We start from the raw sequence: 12,712 nt of genomic DNA, 5'->3' as shown, positions 1-12,712 counted from the left end.
CATTCCATTCAGTGTAGACGACTGAATTATGGCTGACAGTTCATCCATGGATGAAAATACTTTGAATTCTGAATGGAACCCAACTGATTTCATGGTTCCGTTTCAGCTGTCTGTAAAGCAGGGACAACATCTTAATGGGCACTGAGGCTTGCAATATATCTGTCATAGGAAAACTCACTGGAATACTTGTTTCACAAGGTTTCTTAACATTATCTTCATATATAACACGAAGAATATGTATGTATAAAAAATATCACAAAAACTTCATTTCCAGGCATGCACTCATGCTAACACACACACATCAATTTTGCTGTATAGCGTAATGCACAATCTTCATGATATAATATACTTACCTACTGATGTAAGAAAGTAGCATTAATAAACAAATGTATAACACAACACATTTTTTCATAACTATCACAACATTATTTTTTTTATTAAGTGCTGTAGTTCACATATATTCCATAAGGCTGAGAAGTGCACTTTTCCCTCTGTAAGAGAGTTTCAGTACAGGGCCTTATGGGTCATTGGAAACTCAGCAGGCTGAATGTGGAATCAACACGCCAACTCTTATTCCTTCACAAAAAACAGTGCAGTTGGATGACCACAACCCTCTACTAGTGGATTTTTGGCATCCTTAGTTATTTTTGTGAGGTTTTTGTCAGGTTTTCAAAAAACCAAAAAAAAAAAAAATCAAAAAAAAGACAAAGAAAAAGAAAACACTGATTAAGTGCCAAAGCTAGCCTGCTGCAAGGCTAACATTCTTCATTCAAAATTCCTTCTTCCTAATTAGTTAATAGTATTGTAGAAAAAAAGCATTAAGAATACAGTAAATACAGTAAATAAAGTCTATGTTTTCTGAAGCAGCATAAACAAATGGTCAGTCAGTTTAAGTATGCAGCATATAAATATATTCCAGATGACATACATTCCAGATATCCCTTTCATTGCATGGGCGCAGGTTAGTTCTCTGGGCTCAGTCGGACCCTCGGGAGTGGAGGGGGGAGGGGGGAGTAAGACAACTTGGCCATTCTGCTTCTCTGTCCATTCTAGCGCAGGAAGCGAATGCTCATCTTATGGTCAATGTTCACCTTCTCCAACGACTGTCAGGACACAGAAAGGTCACAAGTTAGAAGGCTGTGTGCCGCCCTATAGAAAACATGTACAAATATATTGCACAGTACAATAGCAGCACCTATCTCATGCTGAAGTGAAAGCAATGACTGTATGTTTACGACACGCGCCACTACCAAATGGGAAGCAAAGGCTAAGGTTCAAAGAGCGAATCATAAACAATCTTTCAGCAATTCCTTACATGGTCAGTAACAGTTGGCTTGCCTACCTGAACTGGTGGAAATATTACTGGAAATACAGATGTGTGATGTGAATTCTTTCTCTAGTGGTTACGTGAATGTACTGCGTGTAACTGAAGTCCCACTGGTACAAACCTGCTTTACTTTTATTTACAACAGTACCTGTGGAACTCTTACCTACAATTCTCTGTACACCCCAGTCATATCTGCTTGTTATGGAGCAAAACTAGTATCAAAAATAACAAAGGAAACACTCCAAACAACCATTACATTACATTATTGTCATTTACTTACATAGGTTACAATTTAGGTAGCAACCATACCATTGCATGCCTTGCACACAAACTAGATGCATGTTATGCTAAGCTATAGTGTGTACTATATAGTGCAGTAGCTTTGTCATATACACAGCTGACAAACTAGCATAAGAAGCTGCTAAAGAACAAGCACAAAAACTTGCAATGATAGAGTTTCTCTTTAAAACAGTGCTAGAAAAGTGCTGTCACCATGCCTGAATAACTTTCTAATATCTAGTTCTTGAACGACGCTCGTAAAAATATAAAAAGCAATGATCTAGCTGGCACAAAAGCTGGATATTTCCTCATTGCTGAAAATGACAGAAGCAAGTTCCTTCTGCCAAGATATTTAAACCTAGAGTATTAACAGAGAACATATTACAGAGCTTGGGCTAACAAGCTACTTAGCAAATAAACAATTCAATGTGCTAGAGATGGCTGGCTACATTACATAGCTAGCCAAGATTACTGATTCACCCAGATAATAGGCTATAAAGCAATCAGTAGGCTTTGACTGTCTGCTTATAATGTGATGAATAGCTTAACTGACTGTACTTCAGCTTATTTAGCAAGAAGGCCAGCTTGTACGCTTTAGTTTGCTCTTCCACTTATACAAGCGTAAGCAGATGCCATTAATGCTACATCTGCAGCAATGTTTTAGTGATCAATGGCATCACAATTTTGGAGAGCTGGGGGGCATCTGGGGAGTGGGGGATACCTTCCGGAACTCGTCGAAGGAGATGGCGCTGTCCCCGTCCAGGTCGGCCTCCTGAATGGTGCGGTCGGCGATGCTCTCCAGCTGCTCCTCCGTCACCTGCATCTCCAGCATCGCGCGCAACACCTGCCAATCGCAGCCATGACCTCACTTTCCGGACGCGTACGAGCCATCCGCTCGATCGGCATGAGCAACGTGCCGGCTTACGCCTCGACACCTTTCCCCTTCACGCTGCACCATCGTTTGACGTTACAGATGCTGCGCACCTCAGGACATTTGCAGGTGGATAGCTGTGAACTGTGAATGCACCCACCGCTACATGGAAGTGGAACATTTCACACTGTCTCTCCCCTCAGACCGATCCCATTGGTCAGAGACAGTGAAAGGGCACTGTTGAAATGTATCTGAAACTAACACACAGCAGGTACACCAGAGATCCTGCAATTTACTTCTCCTGTTTTTAATCTTATATAGTTCGGCACCTCAGCATGGCTTTATAAATCTTTTTTGCCCAGTATTAAAAAGCAAATTCACTCATCTGACTCATCTGAAGTAACACTGAAGAAATATTTAAAAATTCAAAAAAGAACAAAATCACAAGGAAAAGCAGTTTTGGGTGCAAGTAAATGAGGAGATGCTGACATAAAATGATCAGAGAACCTCAGAAGAAGCATAAAACTCGCTGAAGAAAACCATCTTTTTATTGAGCTAACCATACACAGGAATTCCAAGATTACATGGACTGTAATTACAGGTGGCCCCATCTGAGTCATACTATGGTAAACCAGAGGGAACAATAAACAGTTTACAGCATGTATTTTTTATTGGTATATATTTGTATTTTGGGAACGTTGCACCTGCTATTTTGTGTGTGTTTCTAAACAGGCTGTAAAAGAGAGTGTCCTCAGTACTCACCTGTAAAAGCTCAGCCCGGGAGATCTTGCCATCCTTATCCTGGTCATAAAGCTGGAAGGCAACTGGGGAAGAATAAAATAATCAAAGCCAGAGATGTCTAGAGTCCAAATGTCACATTTACACACTCAACGGCAGCCAGCTGGCTCTGCAGTGGACTCTTTCCCTTGTGATGATGTGGCACAAGGATGCAGAATTATTATGTGTAATTTCCTACAAGACAGCACTTGGTTTAAATTGAACTGTCCAAAGTCTAGTCAGTTAAACAGTTAAACCATTAATGGGTTCTTAGACAAAAATATACATAAACACAATATATAAAACTATATGTAAAAAAAGCTTGAAGAGTCAGGTGAGCACCAGCCCTACCAACCAGCTTGGACAATGAAAGAAGTCCCAGAGAGACAAAACTCCCCAGATTTTGTGGTTTCCTATCACCTCAACTTACATCTGAGCTTGCTGGTGCGGCTGTTGATGGGCTCCGGTACATTGGGGTCCCTGGGTCGGTTCTTGTCTATGGGCCGAAAGTGGGCCAGAATCCTCACAAAGGAGTGGAAGTCCACAGTTTCCTGTCTGGCAGTGACATCACATCCTGAACACGTCAACCACCACCCACCCTGGCAGTGCCGGGGCACAACGTTTTATTTACCGGATGCCCTGCTGGAGGACCCATCAGCCAGTGGGCCATCACTGCTCTAGCAATGCACCGGTGCAATGCCTGGTGCACAAAATACCAGCCCCTGTGCTCTGCCATCTCGAGCTCTCTCCCATCCTCTCACTCACTGTGGATCCACATGCTTATGGCCTATTCACATGTCTGAAAACAAACGACATCACTCTCCCAATTAAACTGACAAGAATGCTAATCACGTGAGCCACACTTTCACATGTTCCACAAAAGGGTGTGTGCGAGCCATGTGATATATAATGATAAACTTCTTTTGAATACAACTTGAGAAACCCACTGTGGTAGAGCATGTTCACAGCTTTGCGATTTGATGTTGCTTATACATGATTTTCTTTGATGCTGCTCTTCATTTTTCAAAGATGTAACGCATCTTTGAAAAATGAACTAAACTGTTGAATACATAAAATATCGCCTCACATTTAGATAGATTAACAAAGCCCCTGGGACAGAATTTGGCAAAAGCTGAAACTTGAATAAGGAACATCACTTTGCATAAATCCAATTCATTTAGCCAAAAATCCTGGCTTTTAACACCTTCCACTGCAATTATTCTACGTGAATTGCCCCCCAAAGGTTTTACTGAGTTACACATTATGAATACAAATTACAAATACAAATAATATACTGTATCTAACACTTTCATTTCCATACTGAGGCAACATGTCTTCTATTCCTAAGCCACATTAACCAGCATTATTCTGCTTTGTTAATAGTTCACTCATTAATACCTATGTGGTTTAATACATAGTAAAACTACACTGTGAAACCCTACAACTTACCCAGAAGCGAAGAATGCTCCTATTATACGATCTCCTATTGGATTCAGGGCCAGCTCCTTGATTGATCCAAAATCTTGCGGACTTGGAAAAACAACAGGACAGAGGAGGGGAATGGTCCTGAATGGTCGAAAATGTTACCCTTCGTGCCATCACAACCACACTGACAACTCATATAATTTACACACACACACAGTACCACTGGAGTTACCATTCCATTAAATTTAAACTGGCAAAACAACCCAAATGTGACCATTACAGCTGCAATTAATCTGGCTCACCTCAGATGGCCTTTCTTGTCCTTGTCCAGAGCCTGGAACCTGTCATAAAGACGCACAATATGCGCAGGAGTGACTGCAAAAGTAAACACAACAGCCGGCGTTCCACATCAATCACAATTCTATTTAATTTGAAGGCCTGTGTAATATTGAAAGAGTACGCTGTGATGAAAATAAATAAAATCTATTGCACTGCACTGTTATTGTTACTGGGAATCAAGGTCAAACACCTGCCAGCTATATATCAACCAATCTGGCAAATTCGGCGGTGTCCTGTATATGGCTGTCTCTCGCCAAGTAATCAACCACTGTTTGCGGACCAACGCTACTCAGCAAACACACACAAACGCGCTCAGATTAGAGTGATTAGATTGAAATTAGTACCATAGAATAATGAAGTTTTCACTCGACTAACCTACTTGAATGCTCTCCACTGTGGAGCAGCACAGAACAGCCCTGTGCACCGTTATTTGTTTCGGTATCAGCGCGACGCTGGTACACCGGAGTAAGCTAGCAATGAGGCTTGTAAACGTCAGCGCTTGCCTGGACAGCACGGGAGTAACAGCACAGTGATTAACTTTACAGCGAAATTACGATGATTGCAGCAAGATAATAACGATGTCCCGTGTATTATTTTTATTATTTATTATCTTCCAAGTCAGATGGCAAGTTACAGTACATAGCTATTGACAGTGATTAAAATAAACAGCTGCTAAAAAAAAATCAATATCGATAAATAAACATGTAGTCAGCTTGCTCTAACTTCTTTCCCGAGGCACAGGCAATGAAAGACAAAGTAGGCTACTAAAAACGAATCAGCACCACATAAAGCTGTTTAGCAACATGTCAAGCTAGGGGACGAGCTATTTTAGATGCAGAGCACACGAAACGCCAACTTACACCCAGTTTCTTGCATCAAGTCGTCAACGTTTGGTATTTTAGATAGGGTGGAGTTGCTCGAGCCCATATTCAGCAACCACCCTTACTGTTTGCTACAATAATGAGCTGTCCACTTGACACCCACTTTTCTTGCAATTTACTTCACTTTTTTTTTCTTCGAGTTTAAAAATAACTCCCTCTGGGATATATAAACTTTACCATCCGTTTACTGCTGTCTGGAATCAAGTTCAGTCTTCCACGATGGACACCGGTCCTATCCAATCACTTTAGAGACAAAGATGTCGTCATAGCCAATCAGAGTTTGAATCCCAAAGTCAACTACATTAAGAGAGACAAACACAGCACGACGCACAAAATCAATAGGCTATAACAGGCAGAGTTAGTAAAGCAATATTTACTGTAATATGGCCTAGTTGCATCGCACACTTACTACAGTCAATTTCATCCTTAAAAACTAAAAAATAAACTGACAACTCACCAATGTTACATATATATACACCATTGTTGTTGCAAACCGGTTCACTTAGTTATTGCCAGCTCTTTTGTGAGGGACTGAGAAGTGTTTAAAACATGACCCGTTATCTTGGGATACGACCGCATTTATATGATCGAAATAATATAAACTCATATTCAGCTGTGTAGTGAATATTCAGGTACTGTATTCATGAATACAGTTAAATGGTGACTGCAGGTAAGAATAAAATGAAGGTCTCTCTCTGTGCGCACACTAACAAAAAAAAATCAAAATAGGTCTTAGAAAGAAGAGCGAAAATCTCAAAATTGGTTGAATGATTGTAACTGAAGTCCCGGAGTCATACACCCATTCTAGGCGTTCGTCAGCATTTGCCGCAAGAGCCAAAATAAGAGTGGCATATCTCCCGCTGCTTGGCTGCCTTTTTATCTACTGTATGCCTTACATCGGCGGTCACAGGAAAACTTTAGCAAAACATCTCAGAACGTATCACCGCAGCACTGCATTATGTGTAAGTATCACGAGATGGCGCCATTACTTTTTAAATGTCAATGTTGACGAAACATTGTCAAACCAAACAGAAATCTTTTTTTTTTTTTTTTTTTTTACTTTTGATAGACTAACTTAGACTTCCTCTAAACATATTCTAAGTCATTGTTCCAATTAATTTTTGTGCATCGTATATGAAATAGTTTACACCATAATAAACAACATAAGTACTACAGCTATACCGCCAAACATTTCAAACAGTGTGACAAAGACGTTGTTTCAAATGTAGTGCCAAGTGTTACAGTTGTTCCTTTTTCACAGTGACATGTGTCAGATATCAACAGTAACAGTGTTGCTACGATTTTGTGCAAAATACACCTGGAATATGTATTTCCAGTCTGAAGCATTCCAGGCTGGAATATGTATTTCCACCTACTTTTGTGTTTAGGTTGTCATTATAACACGGCTAGAGCTGCAGGACTTTGGCATGTTTTCCATCTGCCGTACTGGAGAACTGTCATGACAATACAGTGTAAACAAAGTTTTCCATCTTTCTCCTCCTCTGCACACTTCTAAAGAAACGTCCCTCCTCCATATTTCTACTAAAGATGATGACATCATCATCTATGCACTTCATAAACTATCCTATTGTATAGTGCAAACTACCATGAGTATCTGGAGCTGCCTTTTGGGAATTATTGCATTGTAATGTACAGCATAACCTTTTGGCATTGTGCAGTGAAATGATCTTGTTTGCAAAATGTCAAGGCCACAAACCACACAAATCATTTGCACAAATTTGTTCCTTTTTAAAACAAAAGATGGGGGGTACAAAATCAAAATCAAAATCAAAATCTGGCAACCTGTGAGTTTAACTATGAGTGTCAATAGCTGCTTAGTAAGATTTGTGGTCTTTGAAATGCAGGTTGTGTTTGCTCCCTCCAAGTGTTGATATTTTTTGGACCGTAAAACCCCTCATGAAATGTGCTGGGGAAGCTTTCGCAGGAGAAATGCTTATTGGAGAGATAAAATCTCAAAAGCTGTTTACTAAGGTTCTTTCAGTTGGAGACAAGATTCAACAGAACCATGTTTCGAGTCATCTAGCTTTGGCAGGGTGGGAAAAATCTTCACAATCAACCAACCATCCACACCAGTGCCAGCTGCGTACTCTAAAACATGCCAGAGATTGTATTTGCAACATTGAATTTTGTGTATCTCTTGAAACTCAAGACGGCAAACCCTGCTTTTGCATGTTCAGCTCTATTTAGAATTATTATCAATAAATTTTGTTTGGAAAATATAAATTCCATATTATTGATTTACTGGTAAATATGAAAAGGGAAGCTGATAATTCCACTGGGAGCAAGGCAAATCAGGTCTCTCTACAGGTATGGATACTGGTGCCATTACCACAAATCTTACAACAATGCTTTCTGACTACACAGAAATGAACCACAAGAGGACCCAGGACTACTTCATCCAAGATATAATGCCAAACCTTCAGAACTCAGAAACATGTATGAGCAAATCCAGCTTGGGACATTGTGTAAAAGCTGGTAGGATCATTGTACCCCCATGCAGTGTACTTTGAGAACAATTGAACCCTTTCCAGATAAAAGGATTTGCTAGCTGCAACAGTTAAAACAGTCACCTATAAGAATAACAGTTGATTTAACATGCCATCAGTTTTGGTATTTAACAGGTGAATGGTGCTGCCAACACTGACAAAGCCTTTGTGTCCTGACACGGTACACTTACCAGAAACATCAAAATACACAGAAGGCTGCTGTGGGAGGGTCCTGAGAGGCTCATGTAGTAAAGGCACGTGTGAGTCCTGCACCATAAGCAGACTTACTCATCATACCACCACAACCCTGCAATTTGCTCGGGCGCCTGCAAATTTATCAGGTAACATGAGGTGGGATGCTCCCATCCTCCCTTTGGTGTCTGCCTCCGGGTGCACTATGGGACTCGTAGTGCTAATAGTGGTGGCATTAGTTTGCATTTATATTGGAGGATTGCATGCAATTTAACCCCGCAGTTCCACTTGTGAAATTAGAAATTAGTGTCCAGTTGGTTTTCATGAATAGTTGGGAGGTAAAATACAAAAGGGTGCTGTGCAAAAGGACAAAGGTCACTGACCACCTGACTACAGCATTTACCCATTGTCTCCTGACAATTGGGATATGTTATACATGGGTCTAAGAGTTCATGACTGTAAGAAAACTTCTTTCTTTTTCTGTTTTTATTCAAAAATAGCTTATTAAATCTCAGTATTTCTGCATGCATGTGGAAACCAATGATCATACTTCCACATGCAAAGCAAGCTCACAGTGGTTTCAGCTAATTGCATGTCACCTTATTAGGAGCTGCTGACACAAAAGAAGAAGGAATTTGCCATTGTTTAGGGGAAGCACAATGACCGTAGTAACAGTAACTATATCTTCGGGCGACAACATATTGAAGCCACTACTTTTCATGCTTCCTGTGAGTGCTTTCAGTGTAGTTACTGTGCTATCTGTCAGGACATATTGGCACTTACCAGTCCTCATGGATCATTTACCAGTGTTTATCATCAGCAAAAAAAAATCAGTTTGGTGAAACTTGCATGTGTTGTTCAAACTGAACTTGAATAAATACGAACGGATCATTCATTTTCAGTGAATGGAATGCAATCATGCTTAAAGACGTGTACTTTTCATCATGTTTAAGTTAAAAAGATCCAACCCTCCCTTCATTGCTTAGGCACTTAAAAACTGGCAACGGAAGGCGTGCATTTTTCCAAGATTATTCATGCACTGACCAATATTCTTCTTCAGCTTCTGGGTCAATGCTTCCAGATTTTGTTTATCTTTCAGAAACATTGAGTCACTACCTCTGTCACTTACTAAGATTCTCCCTGAAAATGACTACATCTTGTTTATTTAAAGACTGGTTGCTCTGCAACTAGCATTGGATGGATGGAGTCTCACCAGCAATGCTTTGTGGTCAAAAGAGCCCCTGACAATATCCTCAAATAAAATGCTTCCAGTAACCCACTGTTGAGTTGAACACAGCTGACTTGACACTGCCCACATTCAAAGTTGTGAGAAGATCATAGCTTTTACAGCAAACGTCTGTCATACACATGGAAGCTATGTTATCTCTGCTCTTGTGAATAGCTGATACCAATCAATGTTGCGTAAATGCCATTGCTGTAACACAATTTAACAGCTCTTTTGGGAATTTGAGTTTGGGAATTCCTCGGGCTGAAGGGTTCCAGAGAAAGGAAAGACCTAACAGCCCGACGCTTTTTGTCCCGCGCTCGTGTTTCCTCTTTTTGTTTGCACCGTTGTTTCCAATAAGCCACACCTTTTCAAGTCTCTCCCGCTGCAAACGCAGACGGCAGCAATAATGCCACCCTCTGCATTCCACGTGACGTCGTGCTTTGACGATGGCACCCCTTCTCAGTGACTGAGTCAAAACACAACTGGAGGAGTGTCGCGTCTATTTGCGTGCGGCTCATGGAAAACACGAGTGCACGTGATTCAGATGTCATATGTGTCGATGTGTTCATGAGGAAAATACCCATCTCCCTTCCATCGCTAATACACTTCAGCTTCTTGTTGGCAGTAATTAGCACACATTTTTATAGCCCTGTTTTGTCCCTGGTGCCATGACCACTGAAAACGAAAGTCCATCTAAGAGGCAGCTAGGCACTGAGCCAGCGGGGAAGAACGAAGTTTTCCTGCCTGTTTGCACTTTAACCCCGGTCTGCTGTTAGTGGTAAAAGAACAGTAAACACCCACCTATGTCTGGCAGACTTGAATGCAAAGCTCAGGTCTCCTTCTTTTCTCCATGAGAAAACCTTTGGAAAGTGCTGTCTCTCAACAAACATTTATGTATTTTTATTGTTTGCTCACCACAAATAACAAAACAAACAACAACAACAAAAACAATAGAACTACTGTAACTTCCTGGAACATTTCATAAAAATGAAAGCACCTTGTTTTTTCTCGATGTAACAGACAATGTGAATGTTATACCATACCAAGGTATCACACCAAGGTAAAAAGTAAGTCACACGGTATTAAACTGTAGCTGGATTGTGGTAATACTTTAAACGCAGTGTTCCTTTAGGTATTTCTTATTTGGAGAAATGCTATGCACTTTACCCCTGTGACTGATTGCGTCTATCTACACATTAGTGATACTTTTCAAAACTTTTTTTAGTTTAGTTTAAATGTATATAAATGAATGTGTTTAAAATCTCTCAGTAGATAGTCTAAATGTCTGACAAAAAATGTGACATTCCCTACAAGATTGGAACATGAATTCAGAGTGCTACTGTATTCACTGGGTAAATGTAAATATGTCAGTTTGGATAATGGTTGGATGAGACTTTAAAACAAATTGACAAAATAAACATGCTTGCTGGTGGCTTATGCTGGGCCCGCTGTCACCAGCCCCCCACACCGGGGGGCTTCAGTCTTGGGGTCCCGGGGTCCTGTTGCCCGACCTACGAGGCAACACCCGAAATTCTGAAATTCTGAAGTGTGCCGAGGCGCAAACTGGGTCAATTAACCTTAATTGGGACAAGAGGCTTTCCTCCTTATTTTTTTTTTTCTCGTGCCACTTGAAGAGGGAGCAGTGCTCGGGAGGGGGCGCCCTGCTGGGAGGGGGCAGGCCGATAATGAAGGGAGAACGTTCCGGGCCAGTGGAGTGCAGGGGAGAGCAGACGCATTGTGACAGACACAGGAAATCACAGTGAGCAAGACCAGCTCTGCACCCCCTCAAACCCCCCCCCCCCCAACTCCTTCACTGCCAACACCCCTGCCGCCCTGCAAACGAACTCATCTCCCTCCTTGCTCCCCTGGCTCTTCTGAACATCTTCTTCCCTTTCGGCAACCTCACTCTCCACCCCTTAAACGATGTGGTGTGGAAATTTGGAACATACAGCCCTCAGAAATATAGGGCACTATTTTGATCTTTTAAAAATTTTATCTTCTCTGAATTTTTTGGAAAAGCTTCAAATTGCTTGGTAGAAGTTTTGAAACATCCTCTAATCGACCACTGTTCAGTTTTAGTTCTGTGCCTCTTCTTTTTCAGAGAGGTTGTGGTTCCTCATAGGGGTGTACAGATCACTCCCCAGAAACACTGAAGGGATTTTGGAGGTGGTCCCTCCGTGCGAAACCACTGAGCTCCGCGCAGAGGAAACGTGCCCCCACAGGCGCGGCGCTTGGGCCGGTTTGAAGCCGTCATTAGAGGGAACCGAGGCGGAGAGAGCTCAGCGTGCGCTGGCAGGGCAGGCGGCAGCTCCTGGAACATGCGCTCCTGCCTTGGACGGCGGCCAGCCCTGCTGGCCAGTGCTTCCCTGCCCGCGGCTCACCAGGGCTCCCCCCGGTCAGCGACCACGCGCCAAACCGCAGCGGTGGCAGCCAAACCGCGCGGCCACCCCGCAACCGCAACCAGGCACCCACAAATCACAGGCTGCGGATTAGCGAGAGAGGCGCGCCTGTACAGGGGGTCTCTGCGCCGCCCAGGGAAGGCGACAGCTTGTTTGGCTGTGGATGGCGGGGATCGGCATTAAGGGGCGCGCACCGGGGTGGCACGCGAGGGAGGGAGAGGTGCGGCGCCAGGGTGGGGGTTGGCATGCCAGGGCCTGGGGCTAAGATGTCACTCCCCTCGGCTGGTGCGCCCTCCAAGCTCTTGCTGAAAGCATGTCCCTTTAATCAAAACACGCCCTGCAGCAGTGCCCATCTGTGACTGCTCCCTCACCCCCAAGTCCCTCTTGCACCAGTAAAGGGGGGTAGGGGGTGGGGGTGGGGGGTGGGATTGCAAGGCAGTTGGGAAATGTTTTGTGTTTACTCTTTCCCCCTTTTTTGAAAGGGGGC

General features: G+C 42.5%; 1 protein-coding gene across 1 annotated transcript; it reads right to left on the bottom strand.

The window, feature by feature from the left end:
• Positions 1–847: 847 nt before the first annotated feature.
• On the bottom strand, positions 848–6,085 carry chp2 (calcineurin-like EF-hand protein 2). Its single transcript, XM_036537127.1, has 7 exons — positions 5,879–6,085; positions 4,982–5,054; positions 4,704–4,784; positions 3,685–3,809; positions 3,240–3,301; positions 2,328–2,450; positions 848–1,103 (listed from the first exon to the last, which is right to left on the bottom strand). The coding sequence occupies exons 1-7, from the start codon at positions 5,943–5,945 to the stop codon at positions 1,050–1,052; spliced, it is 585 nt and encodes a 194-aa protein (XP_036393020.1). The 5' UTR covers positions 5,946–6,085; the 3' UTR covers positions 848–1,049.
• Between the last annotated feature and the right edge of the window lie 6,627 nt (positions 6,086–12,712).

This window comes from Megalops cyprinoides, chromosome 9 (assembly GCF_013368585.1).
Source record: "Megalops cyprinoides isolate fMegCyp1 chromosome 9, fMegCyp1.pri, whole genome shotgun sequence".
In the NCBI taxonomy this organism is placed as follows: Eukaryota; Metazoa; Chordata; class Actinopteri; order Elopiformes; family Megalopidae; genus Megalops; species Megalops cyprinoides.
The sequence above is the reverse complement of the archived record's forward strand: the minus strand, read 5'-3'. Positions and strand labels throughout refer to the sequence as shown.